This window comes from Vitis riparia, chromosome 6 (assembly GCF_004353265.1).
Source record: "Vitis riparia cultivar Riparia Gloire de Montpellier isolate 1030 chromosome 6, EGFV_Vit.rip_1.0, whole genome shotgun sequence".
Taxonomy (NCBI): domain Eukaryota; kingdom Viridiplantae; phylum Streptophyta; class Magnoliopsida; order Vitales; family Vitaceae; genus Vitis; species Vitis riparia.
Genome location: NC_048436.1, coordinates 21,254,553 through 21,277,386, shown reverse-complemented (window position 1 = coordinate 21,277,386; position 22,834 = coordinate 21,254,553). Strand labels below are relative to the sequence as shown.

General features: G+C 32.2%; 1 protein-coding gene across 1 annotated transcript; it reads left to right on the top strand.

Annotated features, from left to right (window-relative positions):
• The first annotated feature begins 15,915 nt into the window (after positions 1–15,915).
• On the top strand, positions 15,916–21,061 carry LOC117915972 (beta-glucosidase 12-like). Its single transcript, XM_034831751.1, has 13 exons — positions 15,916–16,071; positions 16,145–16,214; positions 17,072–17,130; positions 17,260–17,335; positions 17,818–17,895; positions 17,984–18,071; positions 18,247–18,502; positions 18,857–18,972; positions 19,689–19,906; positions 19,999–20,030; positions 20,245–20,347; positions 20,441–20,549; positions 20,893–21,061. Exons 1-13 carry the CDS (start codon positions 15,916–15,918, stop codon positions 21,059–21,061), a joined length of 1,530 nt encoding a protein of 509 aa, XP_034687642.1.
• Positions 21,062–22,834: the final 1,773 nt, after the last annotated feature.

The window sequence follows — 22,834 nt, the reverse complement described above, 5'->3', positions numbered from 1 at the left end:
AAAAATAGAAAGAAAAAAATATAAGAAGAAATAAAAAGTGAAGGAAAATAAAAAAAAAAAAAATTATTTTTATATACAACTTCAAATTTATTTAACTTATTTTAATTCTTACGTAGATTAAATAATTCAAAAAATGCATAAGTTTCTTATTAATTTTAAAGCCAAATATGAGAAACAAAATTTCTTTCGTATTTTTCTTTCCTTGATATTTTTTGGAAACCAAAAAATGTAATGTTCTAAGAATCATATCGTTAATCGAATCTCTTTTTAATTTAATTCACATTTTAATTCAATTTTGGATGAAAGTCCATTTGATGGTGTTTTTAAAAAACATTTCTAGTAAAAGAAATAATAATTTTGAAAAAAAATTAGATGTATAATAAACTTTTAAAAAGTTGTAAAACTATTTGTAATGCTTTCTGTAGAAGCACTTGATAGATAGCTCTTCAAAAAATGCATATAGAGAATATACTTTAACAACGAAAAAGACTTCCGAACACAATCTGATTCTTATGCAGAATTTTTTTTTTTTTTTTAATGAGTGCATGCAAGGCTCCAATGTAAAATGGAGACATTCAATAGCCATTAGGGCAAGTTAATCTTGTTATCATATTGTATATGATATAGTATAATAAAATAGAACTGTACTAGTTTGAATTGGGTGAACCCTTGCAATTTTAAAACGTATATGTATGATTAAGATAAATTAACTACATATATGGTATTAGAATTTCTTTCCATATATATATATATATATATATATATAATATTCCTCTTAATTAAAATTCCTTAAATCTGAAGGTCATTGGGCTCAAAATAGCCATTCTATACAAAAGGGAGCAAGTCGTTATAAATGATATCAACAATTCATCTCATTATCCTGACTCAACCGACCTTGATGTGAGACTTTGCCTATTCAACCTTACAAATGTTGTGAGTTTGACTCATGACTTATAGATAAGGTAATTTATTTGCATGTGAGTTGATCTTGATACTTGGCTAAAAGAAAAAAAAAAGTTTCTGACATATTTATATGATAAAACTTTTTAATCATATGGATGTATTTAAAAATGTGACAATATTGAACTTAAAGCGAACAATGACTCTTTTTAAATATGATTAGATAGTTAAATGTTATATTTTTATTAATTATATTTATTAAAAAAATGGAAAATGTATTTCCTATTTTATAATTTTAAAATTAATAAAAATGCCATTGTTTATGACTTTAATAAAGATAAAAATTCCATTTAATATCTCCCATGCACTGAACTTTATTTTTAAATATTAGAAGTATAAACACCATGTTATCTAGAAAATCCATTTCTTAGGTATTAAATTCTCATTTTCATTTAGTTTTATAATTTTTGACATTTACAATCCCTTAATTAATACTTTATATATGATTTTTATTTAATAGTTTCTTCAATTTAGGGATGAGGTTTATTTTTTTATTCTATCTTTAATCATATATTTATTTCAAAATTAGGTGATATTTGTTAGTATTTTTTTTTTTTTTACTTCATTCTAAATCGAACTTAAATGTGTAAGAAAAATTCTCTCCATCATCAATCTAAGATACCATAATCACTTTTATGTAAATATGATGTCTTTGACACGTCTAATGAGATCACGAGGCTAGTTAGAGCACTCACTTTAACTTCCACTTTAAGGTTGAGATTGACTCTAATACTATCTATAATGACATGTTATAGTTTTATTTGGATCAACTTCCAAGAAGTCATTTGTTTTCATTTTTTAAACTCAATAAAGACTTTTAATATTTGTAAAGAACTTATATTTAAAAACTAATAAAGCCAAAAAATGTTGCTTTTAATAAAGTTCTCGTATGTTTAATAAAACTTTTATAATACAATATTATCCTTAAAATTATAATTTGAAACCAGCTTCTAACTAAAGTAAAAAATAGAAGTGATTTGACACGAGTCCTTATATGCCATGTTAGGAGTTTTACTACATATATAATGTTAAAATATATCCTTAATATCTGAATCAAACATTTTTATAATTGATTTAAATATATCCAGATTTTCAAATTATTTTATGATCATTATTTCATTTTATTATATATTATTATTTATATATATATTATTTTTTTAGACTAATAAAATGGAAAAAGTATATTATGGGCTGCAATCCCAAATTCATTGCCCTACTTTTCAAAATTCAAGAAGCATACACTAATCTAAAAAATTATTATATTTACATGTACTATGTATGCCCTTTCCTATCCTCCGGATCAACTTGAAAAAACGCAATTAAACAAAACGAAACTCCCTCCATTTGCTTCATCTCCCAGGAATTGATCTCCGTCTCGAAACCAAACCCTAACCTTCCTTGTTTTCCTCTTATTTTGGAAACCCGAAAAGCCATAACCTTCCTTGTCTTCCTCTCATTTAGGAAAATCGAAAAACCCTAACCTATTCCTCTCATTCCGAAACCTCTCCACCTCGTTTTCCTCTGATTCTAGAAACCCGAAAAACCCTAATAATAATGAAGCAGCCTCATAGGGTTAGAATGTACAAGAGACTCAAAGAGTGCGCAACGCCCGGTTCCATTGCGAATCTCGATCTTTCTCTCCATATCTGGCCGGCGGCGATCTCTCATAATCTGAGGTCAATCAATCGTATTTTCAGTCTAGGGTTTTCGAAATTCGGTTATAGTATGTTGAATTCTCTTCGTTTTGATTGGCGTTCAAGAAAGTGGGGATCTTTGTTTGGTTCTCTTCATAGCAGAGGAAAGAAAGAGAAAATAGATTTCTTTCGAATATTACAAGGTGTTTAAGGGCTTTGAAGCTGGAGGCTCCATCCCGAGAACCGTATCTGGAAGGCTCTATCCTTCGATTCTCCTGTCTGTCTGTGTATACATGGTGTGTAATTCGGAAGCAAGAAAGCAATGTCAGGGCCTCAGTGCTGCAAGAATCCACCAAGCCTGAACCCGAACAGCGGAGCAGGGGATGTGGAACAACTTGGAGGCCTTTCCTGTTATATTGCTGGCTTTCCTCATTCCAAGCTCGCCATTCTTGTGGTTTCTGACATCCTTGGTATCCTTTCCCCACACCCACATTCACCCCTGTGAAAACCCAACAAAAATCATCCTCACAATTCTTGAATCTGCAGGATATTGAGAACACACCCACCTCCATACCAATCAACTCTAGCACCCTATGTCCCAAAAAATAAGGATCCCCTAGACAAGCCTCGCGCATTCAGAGCGCCCCACTCAATGAATCTGCCTACTCCAATAAAGCAAACCAAACCAGTCGATCCTGAACCTTAGTTTCTTGTAGACATACCAGGTCCATCCTCTAGGCTTTAACCAAAGACTTAAGGACTTTTCTTTTGTCCAGGTCATTTGCCCATTTCACATTCCTAAACATGATTCTGAGCTTCATTTACCACTTGAATCAAAGACCCGCCCCTCCTTTCCTTGACCTCCACTACTTGAGCCTTTAAACTTGACTGAACATTCCTATCTTCTGAGCTCCCTCTCGAACTTTGAAGTACCGCCCCTAACCCTACCATTGCCAGCCACCTGACCATTCTACTCCTTACTCATCTTTATTTTCTTAACCAAGGTTAAAATCTCCACCTCAAAGCCCTTTGTGGGCATGCCCAACCAATCGGTAAACTGTGCAAGACGGTAGACCGGTCTTCGACACCTAACCTCTCAACCGCCACCCGACATCATCAGAGACATCATCGCAAAACCTAGTCACTGACTCACTACCGAATCTTGAATCACGCCATTCTCACCCCCCTCCCATCAGTCCAATAGAGTCTTAACGAATGGAGGAGGGCTTCCCCTTCCATTCCTTCCAAAATGACGTCATCCCCATCCACTTGACCCCTTTAGACTCCCGATCCCAAAGAGAAGAAGGAGAAGAAGAGAGGTCCCGCACCCCCAAAGGAAACAGAAGAGAATGAGATGAAGGAGGGCACCTTGACGCCTCTTCCACTAGTGCTTCGTCAATGCCCCCCATCCGAAAGAGCTTCGACAGACTTTGCTCGTTGAACTCTACAAAAGCTTCTACCCCAAGGATGAGCCCTAGGGAGTCATCCTCTCTGGCGCTCTCCCACACTTGATTGCTAAAGGCCTCTCCGTAGCACTTAAACCGCCACAACCGTTCTGGGCTTGGCCCAAACAAAGCAAACCCCCAACTTTGGGCTAAAAGGCCAATGGCCTTCTAAAGACAATGGTCCTGTAGCCTTATGGCCTCACTCAGCACATTTAAACACCCACCACTCGGCCCAAAAAGACCCCTTTTAAATCCATCCCATCCCATCCGACCCATCAACTGCTACAGTATTGAAGGAGACAACCTCACCACCCCATTTCCTGCAGCCACCAAAAGGCGACACGTTAACCCCGTCTGTTTGGACCGGGCTCAGCTTCTTCCCTTCATACTTCACCAAAATCCTTGCCCACTACAAATTGGGTGAAAACACCGTATCTTCGTCTATCGTAGCAACAGTTCCCAATCTTCAAGAACACATCCCTACTCCACTAGTGTGAAGGCAAACCCAACACTCTCACTCAAGCTTCCTTCATGATTCCCTCCTTTAGCAAACACTCAGCGTCAAGTGTTTATCTTGTCAACTGCAATGAATGCCCCAGAAACCTTTGAGAGCCTCGTGCAAGAACTCTCTCCGCCTCAAAACAGTCTTCAAAATCAAACAACAGAAGTGCACCCCCAAACAGTGAAATCTTTAACTTCCCTTTAAGGACCATTGCTTTGTAGCCCAAATTTTCAACGTCGACAGCTCTGAAACCAGGACAACGCCTGTAAAACTCTTCCTTGCTCTGGACCTCACTCTCCCCTAGATAGAGCTAAACTTCGTTTCCAACCACGCCCCCCTTTCTTTTAACTATGTCTACAAAAGGCACAACATTAGTCTCCAACCTAGGACTGTTCCTTCTCTCTGTTGAGAGGGCCACTCTCCTGGCCTCTGTTGTGGGATCCAACCTGCACAAAGTCCCCTCCCCTCAGGAAAGACTTAAGGAAAACTTCTTAGCCTTTGCAGTAATAAGCATAAGATGAATCTACCCGCCCCATTCGCACGACACTCTAGGTTGAACTTCCTCCCATTCTCCTCCCAAACATTGTTCCACCTTCTCAGCTCGTCATCTCTATAGTAAATTTTCACCGCCTTCAACAAGCTTCTCAAACTCTGATCCCCGAACCTAATCCAGACTGAAAAGCCCCTTCCCCGTTCCACAATAACTCCTCTCAACCTCCCCACAACCTCCTCTACAGAAAGATCGAAGGACTTAGAGTGCATTGCAAACCAACACCGATCTCTCATGACATAGCTAACAATTATTAGGGTCTCCATGATGGAATTGGTTGGTGCTACACTATTAAACTTTGCTGGATTTTTGCTACAAAAGAAATACCTTCCCCTCAATTCGAAAAAGTTCTGCAACTACCTTTTTGAACCTTAGGTACCTTAAGGTATGATATAAGATGTGTTTGAAATATTAGTTGCTTTTTTATGGAAGTTGTAAATTGCTTGGTTAACTATTTGACATGCAAGGCATAGTACTGTTATTTATCAACTAGTCTTTAATTTGTTCTTTCAGTTAAGCGGGAGTCAATTATTGTGATTGACATTGTCCAAGCAAATGATTTTAAGAAATTTAAAAACATGGACAACTTGAGGGAGTTGTCCTTAAGATCTTATTAGGTTAATCAAATTAATTTTCTTTACACATGTAAACTTCAACTATTAGGTTAATCCTTAGTTTAAAGACCAATTGAGATTAACGTGGAACTTGTCTACTTCTAAGCTACCATTTGAATTGCATATAGATATGAACATGGCATTCATATTTAATAGGTTAGTACCTTTTGAACTTAAGGTACTATTGGTTTCAACCTTAAGTACTATCTTTGTGAACCTTATGTACTATCTTTTTCTTCGTCAGGTACTACCTTTCTAAACCGTAGGTACTACCCTTCTAACCTTGTGTACACGAGCGAATCCATTACTAACTAGGTGAATCATTTTTTTGTGCCCTTTTTTCTATTTTTTGCTTGGTGCTCTTTGCATACAACCTGTATACTTTTGCACGCTTTTTGCGTTTTTATTAACACAATCTCTTTATAAAAAAAAAAAAAAGAGTGAATCTATTGTTTCATGGCCACTTAAAAGAAGTTGGGAACTTATGTATATATGTGCTACATGTCTTATAGTTCCATTTTTGTCATCGATAATTTAGATATATGATATAATTTTGTCATAGGTACTGCCTTTTCCTTGCTTAGGTATTATCTTTTTAAACCTTGGTATTATCTTTTTAAACCTTAGTATTACCTTTTTCAACCTTAGGTACCCCTTTTTATTATTTAGGTACCACCTTTGCAGTTGAAGTATGATTGAATGAATTTTCATGACCATTTGAAAATAAGTCCTGAACTTATCATGAACTTATCTACATATGTGCTACACGTCTTATATTTCCATTTATGTTAAAAAAGAATGTCATTCTTATACCTAATAATGACATTCTTTTTTAACCTTTAGCTAATGTCTTCTCTTTCTTTAGGTAGTATCTTTTTTAATTTTAGGTATTACCTTTTTTGTCTACCTCAATTCTTCTATACAGACAGAATACATAATCTCACTTTGGAACAACCATTTGAGAATGTATTTGCAAATTGAAACTCAAAAATACCTTTTGACACATATGATAGTCCAAGTTATCGAAATTTTATTTCCTTTTGTAGAATATTATTATCATCAAGTATTTAAGTTATCCTCTATTTTTAGTAGTGGTATGTCATTTCTTCAGCTCTTTTGTATGCATGCTTTTAAAGGTGATTGGTTTCTGAATTGGTGCGGGATTTTGAGGCACTTGTGGAGGAGCACTTCAATCAATGCTCTCAACATTTTCTTCTACCTTATAAGGCCTACATGGAAGGAGCTCCGGTGGGGTGTGATTTTTAACACCAGAAAATTGCAGATGAAAGTCAAAAGGGATGCTCTACAAGTTTCGAGATCATGCCCTAATGCCTAACTTTCTGGAGGCCTTTTCTGCTAGAGGATTTGATTGCAGTCAATTGTTGAAATATAAATAAGATTTCTGTAACCCATTTTAGAGTGATTATAAGAAGGGGAAAAAATTTCATTTATTTCTGGATTTCTGTAAAAATATATTATTAAAACATTTTTAGATTTAAAGAATCATCTCAGGTGATTATTATTATGATCAATCAATTACAAATGCTATGGTAATCCGTGTGTGAAAGAGGCAAAGGAGCAACATGATCAAACAAACCTTCAGCCATTATATGAAGTCCCTTCAATCCAGAAGTCCAGACAACAAAAATTGAGCAATCTGAACACCTCTGACAATATTATCAATATTCATCATATTAGCAATATTCTACTATTCATTGTTCCTGCAATTCCTGAAGCCACATTTCAATGAGGAAAATAAGGACTCAGATAATTCACAAAATAAATGATATAAAGGGAAGAAACAAAATACGCACCAGAGGCAGGTTGAAGAGATAATTGATATTGTTGAAACACATGGAAAGTGGTTGAAATGGAAGAACCATGTTCTTCTACTGCTCGATATTTTATTTCTGCCCAGAATTTAAGATGATTAAATGGGATTTGGCATGATTTCTCCAGGGTTTCTTTTGGTCTCGATTTCATAATGAAGTCAAAAACACATTGATCAGTAATCAGTAATCACCATCTGGATTCTCCTCTGCATTTCAACCATGGCGAAATGCAAAAAGGAGACGGAGGTTCCTGAATGGGCACAACAGGTTTACAAATGCCATGCCATTAACATCACATCAGATAGAACCTCAGAGCAATCCAGACCCTCTAATGGGTATTGTTGATACCAGGTCAATCGAGGAAGGATTCCTCCCTTGGTTGTTGCAGCAAAAGCTTCTGCGAGATGAGAGAGTCCTTGGTATTGCGCACCTGAGTTCTGTTTGAGTGGAGTTTTTATAGTGCTCAAAGGGGGAAAACACAAAAGTGCTTAGTCGCCGCCTTGACCTAATGCTGCAATGATGATTGTGAAGTAAGTGACATGACGATCATTGCAGTTGCAAGGCAGTTGGTGGCTGTGTCAGATGGTACGTCATGACGCAGCTTGCCGTCATTTAAGTATGTTGAAGGTATGGGTGATGGGCAGGATGACCCATTGATGTTGATGTATGGACGCGGAAGGTCCCATAAGTCACTCCAGTGTTAGAATGTCGTCGTTTCACATATCAGGGAGGATTTGGGGCTATCAAGAGGATGGGGTTCGCTCAGTGGCCCCAAATGGTCAGGATAAAGTGCTTCAGAATGCCCCGAAGGTTGTTCGGGTGGTAATGGAAGGAGTGACATGTGGTTCAATAATGGTACTATCACGTGGACAGACATGTGGATGTACACGTGGACAGACACGTGAAAGAAGGTCACCACATGTATGTACAAAAAAAAGGCTTAGTGTTTATAGACAATGAACCAAGAATTGGTGAAATTGGAAATGTAAAATGATTGATTTTGAGAAGCATAAATGTTACCCGTACGATGCATTCAGACTTTGAAAAAGGTGAAAAAAAGGTAGGGTGTTGCAAGATTTCTCTAGGTTTCTTTTGGTCTCAATTTCATAATGAAGTCAAAAACACATTGATCAGTAATCACCATCACGACATTACCATTTGGATTCTCCTCTGCATTTCAACCATGGCGAAACGCAAAAAACAGACGGAGGTTCCCTGGATGGGCGCAACAAGTTGCCTAATGCCCAAAATCTGGCCCGACCCAAATAACCTTTAGTTTATTAATTTATTTTTTATGTGTTGAAAACCCCAAAGGCTAAATTTAGGTATCATCCATGGTAAGACTCGAATCCAAAATCAAGTACCACTTACTCACATCACACTTCCTAATGTTCGCTTTAACCAATTGGGATACCTTAACAGGTCTAAATGAAATTTCTATTTCTAGTAAATTAGGGTTCAAATATATTCACTATCAATAATAAGAAAATTTAAATCTACTTATAAAGAAAAAATCTAGGATATCAAATTTGCAATCTCAATCATTGAAAGTAAAGTATATGGTAAAATTTAGGGTTATTTGAATAAAAGCAATAAAATAATCTCATATTTTTAAATATGTTGCTTTCCAATTTTAAACATGAAAGGGATTGGATTTAAAAATTTAGAATCATTTCATCTTTTTTAATAAAATAATTCTAAAATTTAAGCTATTAAATACATATATAAATAAGTGAGATCAAATACAAATAAATAGATAAAAATATAAACAATTAAACCAATATATAAAATAATGAGATATAAATGAGGTGGAAAGTAATAAAATCAAATTATAAACGTCACATATTATGATTAGACTCAATTTTCAATAAATGTCAATTTGATATTGTAATCAAACCTATGTATTAAGCCAAGTAAATATCAGTAATTTTAAATATTAATGAAGTTGTTAGGAATTTGAAGCTAATCCAACTTATGGTAATCACCTTAGAGAGGGGGGGGGGGGGGGGGGGGGGGGGGGGTGAATAGGGTGATGGTCTTTTTTTCACAAATTTAAACTATGTAAAAATAAGAGACAATTATATACAAATATATAATAAACAAAATAAACACAATTGCATATAATTTAAAAGAGTTAGGGAAGAGAGAGTGCAAACACGAGAGTTTATAGTGGTTTGACACTTTCTTGCCTACGTCCACTCTCCTTAACCTCCTAACCGAGTGAGGGTTCCACTATCTTGAAGCTTCAACCAAGCTTTCAATCTCTTTACAATTGGATTATGGTTCCAATTCACCATATTGGACTTTTGGCTCCAAGCACCCTTTACACTTCTCAAGAGTTATCCCACTCTTGAACAACCTCTCAAGTGATACCTCACACTTGAGAAACTTCCTTTCAAAGATTTACAAATAAAATGATCTCTCAAAAATCTTAACACAAGAACTTTAAGCTCAAATGATACAAGAGAAATTAGGATTGGATGGTGCACTAAAGATATGCAAGTTTTGAAATAATGGTGCACTAAAAAATAATCTTCTAAGGCTCAAATATAATCAAGAATGATTTGGGAAGGTTTAGCTTATGAAACAATGAAGTTTGGAGCCTTTTTATAGAAGAAAAAAAGTCATACTAGCCGTTGGGGGTTCGACTGGTCGAGCTAGGGGTCGACCGGTTGACTAGTCGTTAGGGAAAGTGACCGTTGGGCCTCAACCAGACCTCAATCGGACCTCAACCGGACCTCAATCGGACCTCAACTGGTTGAGGTTCAACCTTGACCGGGAAGAGAAGGCCACTGGGAGAGAGAGAAAATTTTTGGCCTCCCTCAACCGGTCCTCGACCGGACGAGCACAACCGGTTGACCGATTGAACCGGTTGAGCCATTCTTTTGGCTCAACACTCAACCTTTTTCAACATAAAACCTTTTAACACAAGTTTGAAAATCATTTAACACAAGGTTTTAGTTGAAAACATGAAATCATCCAATTCTTAAGATATTTAAAACAATATTACTCTTGGATGATTTTGGTGCATAAATAAAAAATGAAATGCATGAAAGTCCTAGTGCACTAACAACCTTACAAAGAGATCTTAAGAAACTTTGGTCTTGAAAAACTCTTCTCTTTGATGTGGTTTTCTTCTTCATGATTTCTTCTTGGCTTGATTTGTCTTTGGATTGCCACTTTGGAAGTTGTCTTGCTTAATCACACTTGAAATATGATCATTAGTTCTAAACCTTGTTTTATTATCATCAAAATCAAGATTAACCAAACCTTGATTTCACAGAAGTAAATTTGTGAAGACAATTGAGAATTCGTTTGGTAATGATTTTAGAAAGTGGTTTTAGTTTAAAAAATTATTTCGAAAAAAATTACATGTTTGACTAAATTATGAGATTTCTCTATGCTTTATGAGCTTTATCAAGAGATTTCGCACATGTTATGAAAAAATAATTACTCAACTCATCATACATCATTGTACAACAAGTTTTTTTTTTTTTAAAGAATGAGGCATGACTATATTATAGTTGAAATTAAAAATAAAAATAAAAATTGATGTGTATATAATCATATGAGAGTTAAGTTAAACTTTACTTTGGTTATGTTTAAAGATGTGTTGTTAAGTGCTTCATTTTATTTTTTTTTATTGAGATTGAACCTAAACCTGTGCTCGAGATAATTGGCTATACGTTTCAGAGAGATCTATGGATTTTCAAGGAACAAATTTTGAATTGACCAAACTTTATCCTAAAGATAAACCAATATCTTTTTTCTTAACATAGACTTGCCCAACCTTAGGTGATGTGCTTACATGACTCTTCCTAGTCTTAAACTTTGTGTGGAACTTCTTTTCTTTCTTTGTTTTTAGGATTTGATTTATCAGGAAGTTTGACTCGCTCACTAGAGTATAACACATGATTGAAACCTATTGAAGAGTCTATTAAAGCATCTACTTTTGTCATGTCCAGGTTTGTTGCAAACAGTGCAGTGGGGAGTGGAGCTCGTGGAGGACTTCAAAGATAGAGCACTTTCCTAGGCCTTAAGAAAGGTGTTTTTTCCACTAGGAGTCTCATATCTTTATTCACATAATCTAGGCCTGTTTTATCTTTAGTGAACTTTACCTTGCTAGTTATTTCATCATTTGTCCTTTGGTGAAACATCTCATTTTTAGATCCGAAATCCTTTCTCATTTTTTTTTTTTAATTTCTAGATATATATATTTATTTTTCTCAATCACATTCTCATGTTCACATTCAACAAATTTTATTTTGTTGACCTTTTCAGTGTTTAGTGAGTTGTCTAATTCATTAACTTTTAAAGCCCTATTATGTAGCTTAATACTATCTGTTTTAATTTTTACACTTTCTTCAAGCAGGGCTTTATATGCACTGTGTAAACTAGCAAGCTCACACTTAAGATCATCAACATATTCTATATCATGTATGAGATCAGAGTCAGTTTATTGACTCAACAAAAGCAAGATAATTATCATTTTGATCATATCTACTATCTCCTTAGTTTGAAGACTCACCATCACTTAACTTAGAATCACTCCAAGTAACAAGCATTGTTTTCTTAATATTTATGAGAACAAGAATAATCCACAACCATGTGTCCCACTCCTCCATAATTAAAACATTCAACCTTTTTATTCTTTGATGATTTTTTTTCCCTTTTCTTTCATATTATTATCAACTCTTTTTCCTCTTACAGAGTTTGTTTTGTGAAAATTTATTTGATGATCTTTCCTACCTTTTTTTAAAACTTTTTAGAAAGAGTGAAAGCTTATCATATGTTAAAAATTGATTGTTAGATTTTTCATCCTCTTTACCTTCATTCTTAGAAGCTTTGAAGGTTGCCTCCTTAGGATTTTGAAAACCAACCATGATTCTAGTTAGTAAGCCTTTGAATTTTGTACAACTTTACAACAAAAGTTCCCTATTGTGTAATTGATCATGATGTCCTATGTCTATTTAGTATGTTTGCATGTGACTATCCTGCAAAAACTTATCATGACTCACCTTATTAAAAATATAGAGAGCTGAGTATTGGTCTCACTACCTTTTTTGTCCACTTTATTCCATTCTTATTTGGGTTTTAGTTCATCAGTTGATCGACCTATTCTATCCAGTTTTAATGATGATCCCCAATTGAATCTAACCATATTCTAAACCTATTCCCTCTACTTTCTTAAAAAGAATTCTATATATGCTTTCCAATGAGGATAATTATTACCATCAAAATAAGGTGGATTATTTATAGAAGATCTCATTCTTTATGGTTTAATGATTTAAGATCTTTATGTTATTTTATTTTTTTATTTTTTGGCTTTGATACAAATTGAGAGCTTAAGACCTTATACCATGAAACTATCTAGAGAGAGGGACTTTAGGGGGGAAGGGGAGTGGGAGAGCTTTTGAATAGATAATCTTGTAATATTTGCCCAAAATATCGAAATTTTAGTTTTTATATGTTATTTAATTGAGATATAATTAATCAAGAAAAACAAATTAAGAACATTCAATCGCACAAAGAGATGCATGATTTACATGGAAAACTACTCACAAAGATACCTTACAAATGTAAATTAAAACCATGGGTTTGAGACCATAAAGTTAAATTCCATTAAATATAAAATTAGGTATACAATTTTACCTTATAGTTGTTACTTTTTTTGAGACTTATATTACTAGTACCTACACACAATACTTTTGTGCTCCTCTGCTTCTTAATTTAAAATTCTTTTCCAAATCAAGTTTATTCCGAATTTCTAAAAAAGTCCACTTTATATCTTTTACATCTCATTGTCCTCAATTAACTCAACCATACTTGTTAATTTTGAGTTGATTTTGCTGCAATGTTTAACCTTTATAGGCAGTAAATCACAAGACTGCATGTAGAGCCCTAAATCAAGATGAATAAAAAAAATGTCAACTTAACTAAATAATCTAATTGGTTACAAAAACTAAGATTGTGTTTGTTTTTTTATTGAATAAAAAAAACCAAAATATTTGGTTTTTTCTATTCAATTAAAAGTAACCTATCGATATTAACCAACAAAACTAAATTAAACCTATTGATAACAAGTTTATTTTAGTTATATTGGTTGATATTAATATGTTACTTTTAGTTGAATAGAAAAAACAAAATTAATCAAAAGAAAAGAAAAAAAAAACACCACCTAAGCATCTACAAAAAAATATAAAAAATTTTAAAAAACATGACAACACCTAGAATTGAGGTATAGCTTAAAGATGAGCTAATAAGGGCTGGGATACACATCAAATTGATCAAAAGTATCAAAGAATATAAGGAGCGGGGATCAATCTTAGTGCTCATCACTAGAATTTTGAAATACATGCATATTTTCTAGGGATGTAAAAATGGTGCACATACAATGTTCAAAATAATATTAATAATGATAATCCAATTTTTTAGAATTGCTTAATTAATTAAATGAATAAAAAATTTGGTTTTAAAAGGGAATGCACTCAAATCAATATAATGAAAGAACTTTATTAAACAAATTAATTGTTGATTTATTTATTGTTTGAACCATGCAAGTTTTTGAAGGAAAACCCAAGTCAATAACCCTTAATCTATGTTGTTTGAGTTTGAATAGATGTGATTACAGACTCACCAGCCAGTCCTTTTAGCCATGGCCACTAATTCATACTTTCATGTGTGGAAATCTTATCTGCACTGTGGTCAAGTTGGGCTATAAAAGTCTTATGAAGACAATCTGCTACTTCATTTTAAAGACTTATTGTAGATTAGTATAATCAGTTGCATATGAGATTGTGGAAAACTTTGCAGCCTTTACTGAGTCACATGCTTAAATATAATATTTGCTCTATGATGTGGTAGATGAATACAAATTGATTAGCTGAAAGTAATTTAGTCATGGTGGGAGGAAATTTTGAAACTGATGATGAGGATTCATTAAATTGTGTAGTCACAATTTTCTTGGTCAGGATTTGAGTTGATTTTGTGTAGGGCTATTCAGATGAAGCCTCTTTTAAATTTAAATCATGTCAAAATTTAATATTAAATTTCTAATAATGATTTTTCACTCACAGTTTCTAATTAGTATTTCTGAGTGCAACAAATTAAAATATGTTGTTTTGGTAATTAAATTACTTTTATTTTTTAAAATATTTTACGGATCAATATTTTTTACTATTTCTTAATTACCCATGTTGATAAACAAAATTTTCTTGTAATACTCATCCTTGAAAGTTTTGACACACTTAAAAACACATAAAGTCAAAAAACTAAGACGTGTTTGTATGTTCAGCCTTTTATTGAAAGTAACTTGTTTGTGAATTTTAAATTGTTTATTTTTTTTTTTTTTTTTTTTTATAATTTATTATAATTTTTTTGTAGAATAGAAAATTTTAAAATATTCGACTTTTTCTCTAAATGGATAAAATAATATGTTGGTTTTTCTTGATTTTTTTAATACATAATAAAAATAAAATATTATAAAAACAAACAATCTAATACTTAACATTATTAAATACTATTTAGTTTTAAGTTTTATTTTTCTCACTATTATTAATATTATTATTTTTATATAACTTAATATATATATATCTTTTAAAGATAAACATTCATATGATTTGAATGACAATTCTAACTTCAAAAAATTTGAAAATTCAAAACAACTTCAAAAATTTGTAACATTGATAATGACTTCTTTAACACTTGTGGTTACGGTGTATATATTTTAAAGATAAACATCCATGTGATTTGAATGACAATTCTAACTTCAAAAAATTTGAAAATTCAAAACTACTTCAAAATTTTCTAACATTGATAATGACTTATTTAACACTTGTGGTTACGGTGCAATGACTTTTCTTCAATTGGGTCCATCTTGTGTACTTTCTTAAAGGATTATCTTTTTATTCAACACGTAAGTATAATTTTCTTCTATCAATCTTAATCATATCTTTTTTCAAACATGTTTTTATAAACAATATGATTAGTACACACTTTCGGGATTGTTGTCATATGTTGACAAACTCTCATCTTCCTTTTAGATAAAGGCAAGATTTCCTATCATTATGGTCAAGGCTTGATGAAATCCACGAGTTGTTATATTATAGTAACACTATAAAATATATACAAAAAGAATTAAAAATAACTAAAACCTAGTACTAGCTTTGTTTAAGCTGTTAGATTAATCTGATAAAGGTATATTAATTTCCCATGTCATAGTCCTACACTAATCTCTCCAATTTTGACCATTCTTCTTTCATAGGCATAGGTACTTTAATTTTTTTTTTTAGGAAAAAATTGTTCTTTCATAATGGCCTTTCCTTGTGCACTTCCCTATATAAAGGCAGAGAGCAAGGTACTCTTGGCCACAGAAAACAATGGCAATACAAAGATATTTTCTTTTTAGCCTCCTCCTCCTTAACTTAGCCACCATTATCGTAGCTGCTGAAACAGCAGACTATGGAACTGCTTTGCTCAACAGAAGCAGCTTCCCAAAGGGTTTCATTTTTGGAACAGCCTCATCGGCTTATCAGGTAATGAGTTCATAGGTTTAGACTAGTTATTCTTCCTGTCTTTGCTCATCTCTTTTGTGGTTTGTTTTTTCAGTACGAGGGTGCTGCATATGAGTATGGCAGAGGACCAAGTATATGGGACACTTACACTCATAAATATCCAGGTTATTTTCTCTCCAAAATTGGGAGAAAATATTTGTTTTCTTTGCATCAATGCCTTCATGGTTCCAAAGCATTCGGGTTGTAGAGTTTAGCTTGACTTTTACATGGATGAGTTTTTTTTTCTATTCATTTAACTTCTTTAAAGTAGTTCTTTGAATTACAAATGAAGAGGAAAAAAATTCAATGGGCTATTCAATTCTATAAATAGTATTGGTCTGAATTAAGTTAATTAGGTTTTCATATGGATGCATTTATTGTTAACCAAATCACACACACACACACACAAATAGAAAAAAAAAATTTGGATTTTTAACTTAGTTTAGTAATCAATGTGATCCTTACGTAGAGTGCACCAATATTTAACATCCACTAATCAAGAGAAATAAGAAGAGTTACAATGGTGAGTTGATTGGACAGCTCAATCCCCACGAGCTTAGTAGGGAGCTCGACCCTCATGAGTTGATCAATAGTTTTAATCATTATGGATGTCTATATTCAAGTGAAAAAGTACCACAACTAGGAGGTGATATGTGAGGTTATTGATGGGGATATGTCATAAAATCGATATTTTTGTTTTACTTTTCCTTGCATGTTTCCAAAATCAAATCCAAATCAAGCCTAACCTACCCCACTTTTGTCGATTCCCTTGAAAAGAAAATTTTTTATAAAAGAAATGAGCATGAAAAAATTATTTAATGTATTCTTCTTTTGAGAAAATTTTTGGGTGTATTGCAAAAAAGATAAAAGATCATAGTAATGAGATGTGACTATTGATGCATATCTTTTTATAAAAGAAATGAGCATAAAAAAATTATTTAATGTATTCTTCTTTTAAGAAAATTTTTTGGGTGTATTGCAGAAAAAATAAAAGATCATAGTAATGGAGACGTGGCTATTGATGCATATCATCGCTATAAGGTATGGTCTAGATGATTAAACCTTTGTATTTAACTTTCTCATATTTAAGGATCAATATTGTTTCCTTACCTACCATAAGATTGTGATTAGATCATCACCAATGATTTTCATTTTGTAAATATGTGACAGGAAGATGTAGGGATCATGAAAGGAATGAGCTTGGATGCTTACAGATTTTCAATTTCATGGTCTAGAATTCTTCCAAGTAAGATTATAATTTCTATTAACCAATTTCCAAGGTTGGATAACTAAAGTGTTTATGTATTGTATTTATAGGATTAACTTAATAACATTATTATTGAAATTTTATTGATTTAATGTAAAGCATCACTCAAAAAAAAAAAAAAAAAAAAGCTCTTATAATAATTTTCACTTAAAAAAAAAATTAAATTACATTAGGAGCCCCTCTAATTTGCTTTTTCAACCCACTCAATAGCATTCATGCATTTTTTCAAAAATAAGGATATTTGTCTTTGTATATATATATATATATATATATATATAACAAAAAAAATCACTTTGGAGAAGCTTTTCATCTTGAATATTCAATATTAGGGATTTTTCAATACCAAACTTCTAAAGAGAGATCCAATGCATTTGACTAATATTTTTAAACTATAGATGGAATTCAAACCCTCTTTCCTCAAAATTTTTCCTTTTTTCTTTTCTTTGTTGCTTAAACCATAGATGGAAAGTTAGGTGGGGGTGTGAACAAGGAAGGAATCGCATACTACAACAACCTTATTAATGAGCTCCTTGCGAATGGTACTCAAAATTCAATCCTACTCTTCATCACTTTTTATCCCTCATTTTTATAATTAAAATTAATTGGATTGTTTGCCGTCATGAACAGGCCTACAGCCCTTCATAACCCTCTTCCACTGGGACCTTCCTCAAGCCCTAGAAGATGAGTATGGTGGTTTCTTAAGTCCCCTCATTGTGTAAGTTATTCAACTTTTTTCCCATGCTCTCTTAACTGCCCATGCATTAGACAGCCTTTGTTACACAATAATAAGATCATTTTTGCGGTCGATAATTATTTTTGACACAACCTAAAAACAAAAGTCAAAAATCTTATAAAAACTTTAATAACCGTTTGTTAATGTAATGTTTTAGGGATGATTTTCGAGACTATGCAGAGCTTTGCTTTAAAGAATTTGGGGATAGGGTGAAGCATTGGATCACATTGAATGAGCCATGGAGCTATAGCAATGGTGGGTATGTAACAGGAAACTTCGCCCCTGGTAGATGTTCTGAATGGCAAAAGCTGAACTGCACTGGTGGAGACTCTGGAACTGAGCCTTATTTGGCCTCACACTACCAACTTCTAGCTCATGCAGCTGCTGTCCAAGTTTACAAGAAAAAATATCAGGTACTGCTTATCAAACCTATTAACTAATTATATAAAAATTGAAAGCTTGTATAATAATTGCTTTTAAAAATAGTTCTGAAAAAAAGTTTTAGTTTTTGAAACCGTTTTGTGATGTTTTATATAATAAAAATCTATTTGAAAATTTAAAATGTTTTTAATCTATTTTAAATATTTTAAAATATATTTTAGAAATAATTTTATGTTTAATGTTTTATCTTTAATTATTTTATATGTTTGTATAATTATTTTTAAAAATAACCCTTAAAAAACAAGTGAAAATGACTAAAAATAATTAACTTATTAGATTTTTTTTTGTATGACTAATCAAACATTAATTGTGTGGGTTTTATTTAGGCATCTCAAAAGGGGAAGATTGGAATCACTATAATCTCACATTGGTTTATACCTTTCTCAAATACGACCAATGATCAGAATGCAGTAGAGCGAGCTCTTGATTTTATGTATGGATGGTGAGTATGTATCAATCACATGTGTATTATGCATGCTTTTCGAATATATTCATTGATAAAACATTATGTATAAATACTTCAAATTTTAAAAAATAAAATAAAGTTTAGGACAAGTTTGATACAACAAGTGTTTGTTCCAATTCTCAATCATAGGTTCATGATGAGAATAGAACTAAAAAATTTGGTGGTATATTTGGAAATGTTTTGAAAAACAACTTGAAGAAAAAAAATTGAGAACAATTCTTAAAGAATGTTATCTATTATTTTCAAGGACAAAACTTTATATAAGGAATCAAATATGAATAATAATTTTCAAAACTTATTCTCAATGAAAGTATTATACATTTGTATATAATGTAAAAGTTTTTAAACTGCTCTCCATATTTTTCAACAGTTGCCCTAGAAATTTTACAAATAAAACCTGAAATTTATTCTAAAAATTAGCCTACATTTGAGAACAAATTCTTAGAAAATTGTTTTTATTAGAAGTTCATTAATTATGTTTTTTGAATTAGAAAATTGAATATATTTTAAAGAGTTAGAAAACTATTTTCAAGAAAAGTTTCCAAACAGAGACTCATTGATTTCTACTAAGATGGGCCTAGTATCACCCAACAACCAAAAATAAATCATGTTTAACTAGAAACGTAGATGTTTTTTTTTCCATTAGTTGATAAATTGTTTTGCTCTATGTGAATTTTCAATGTTTATTGAAGGTATATGGACCCATTGACATATGGAGACTATCCCCATAGCATGCGATCTTTGGTTGGAAAACGTTTACCCAAGTTCTCAAAGGAACAATCCGAGATGTTAAAAGGGTCATATGATTTTCTTGGATTGAACTACTACACTGCCAATTATGCAGCCCACTCTCCCCATAACAATAGCATAAACCCCAGCTACTCCACCGATGCTCATGTTAAACTTACAAGTAGGTTTGATCATATATATATACATATATTCTTTTTCCTTTTTACTTTACAATGTAATTGATGGTTATGACATTATATTTTTGGTAATCAGCTGAGCGACATGGCATCCTTATTGGTGCAAAGGTATGATGTATCAGCATAATCTTTTTGTTCTTTGTGAACATGAAAATAAGAAAGATAGCAAATAGTTCAAATTTTTGTTTAGTAATTTTGTTTGAAAAACTGTTTCCTACATAGGTGTTCGTCTTTTTAGAATATGAGAACAAGGAAAATCAATACAAATTTGTAATATTGGATTCTAATCATCTACATTCATTTCCTTAAAATAATGTTACAGTCGGCCTCGGATTGGCTTTATGTTTATCCAAAAGGAATTCGAGAAATTCTATTGTACACAAAAAACAAGTACAAGGATCCAATCATATACATCACAGAGAATGGTAACCAATTATATATATATTTCAAGTATTCAGTAGATCCTAATTTAAGACAATAAAAATCAAAATATTGAAAATTTTCCAACTATTTTGCAGGGGTTGATGAAGCGAATAATGATGAATTATCACTTGAAGAAGCACTAGCAGACAATGTGAGGATAGATTTCCACTATCATCACCTTTCTTTCCTTAAGAGTGCAATTGAGTAAGTGCTTCAAAATTAATTAATTAGATCCATTTAGTAATGCTATATTTTATAAGTAGATGCATTGAACTCCTTTATGTAACATAAAGATAATGTGACATTTACTATATATATTATGCATACAAGTAAGATGTATGCTATTTAGTATTGTAAGTTGATTAATATTTATAATGTTATCATTCATTATAGAGCGTTAATTTGGAACAATTGAGAGTTTAACTTTGAATAAAATTGTAAAAAAATAAATAAGAAATGTAGAAGTTGAGTATTTTCTACTAGGGCTAGGGTTTTTGTTGCATAAATTTGTAGAAGATTGATGCTTATATGATATGACTCATTGTAGGGATGGTGTCAAAGTAAAGGGATATTTTGCATGGTCATTGCTGGATAACTTCGAATGGAGTTCCGGTTACACTGTTCGATTTGGCATAAACTTTGTTGACTACAAAGACGGATTGAGAAGACACCCAAAACTCTCAGCACTCTGGTTCAAGAATTTCCTTAAAAAGTAAAAACATATATATATATATATATATATATTATATTTTTTTTTATATATATATATATATATATATATATATTCTCATTATATGTATTCTCTATAAAATTGGATTAAATATCCAATCAATAAGTGTTAGCATATTCCCTTTCATTGTATATATTCACTATAAACCACATATATCATATGAATAAGTAAGAGATTGTGTACTTTCTATGTTTTTTTTAATAATGTTTATGTTGCATTTATGTATCCAAAAGTAATAATTTGTTAACCCCTCTTGCTCCTATTCCATCATTCTCACATTATCAATAATATCTTCATTAGTTGTAATTTTGTTCCTTTGAAAAGTAAGAAGTATGATATTATTACCTAATAAGGGTAGAACACAAATATACAACTATATTAGCAGTTAGTTGATTTGACTCCTTTATATACTAGGACTTATAAGTGGTATTTTGCTTATGTACTATCAGTTTGGAATTGTTTATGTGCTATGTGCCTTTTAAATGGATATGAAACAAATAAGATATACATTGGAGATGTCTAGTTTCTGATAGATGGAAGCTTTCCTATTTATTTCTTAGACACATGCATTACATAATAAATGGTCTTAAAACGACTTCCTAATTCTTGATGACAACCTGTGTCTCTTCTAAGCTTAATGAACCTAGCTCTGTTTCAGTTGAGTGTTATATGAAGCACATTCCTAGGATATTAACAGGGTTCAAGATTGAGATTATAAGGGTGATACTGTTCTGGTTAAGGGTCTCTAAAAAGCCTGCGGCCCGTTTTAGGCCCGGCCCGGCCCAAGCCCGCGGGCCCGAGCCTGTTTTTGGGCGGGCCGGGCCGCGGGCCTAATTTTAGGCCCGGCCCGGCCCGTAGGCCCGCCCCTTTAAAAAAAAACTACAAAAATAAAAATTATTAAAAAAAATATTCATTTCAAAATTTTATTCATTGAATGTATAATTACATTTGAAAATGTGGGAAAAGTTTACATCACTACAAAATAAATACATTCCAACTAGGTTGACACCTATTTATTTGTCAATCATCTGTATTTTTCAACCACAAAAAATAAAAATAAAAATATAATATACATTTAGTCATTATTTTCTGGTGGTGATGGCGAACTATCATGCATCCATGAAGATCTTGATAATTTTAAAGATTCCATATTAGCAAGCATCTCTGTTTCTCGAATGGAATCGTACCTCCTTTTATCTGCTATTTCCCAATCTTTCACACATATCCCTGCTTCAATAACATCTGGCGCTAAGTTGCTTCGTTTTTTACTAACTACTCTTCCACCTGCACTAAAAGCAACTTCTGATGCAACTGTACTCACAGGAACTGTTAGTACATCACGAGCAATTATAGAAAGCACAAAATATTTGTGTTGATGTAATTTCCACCATATTAAAATATCAAAATCTTCTTGATCTTCAAATGAAATTATATCAGTATTAAGATATTTATCTAAATCAGATGTATTATTTGGAGAACTATTTGTTGTCTTTTTTCGACTTTTCAACATTTCTAGAGCTCCTTTATAAAAAGATGAGGAGTTTGTAGATGTAGGTGGTAATTTAATAGTATTAATATCATTACCATATTTTTCTTTATAATAGTTATATAAATTATATAATAATGAATTTATTTCATTTTTAATTTCTTCAATTTTTATTTGGTCATTAAAATAAATAATTGTTAACCATTCATCCAAAATTTCAAATTTCAATCTAGGGTCCACAATTAAAGTAATATAAAAAATTAAAGGTATTTC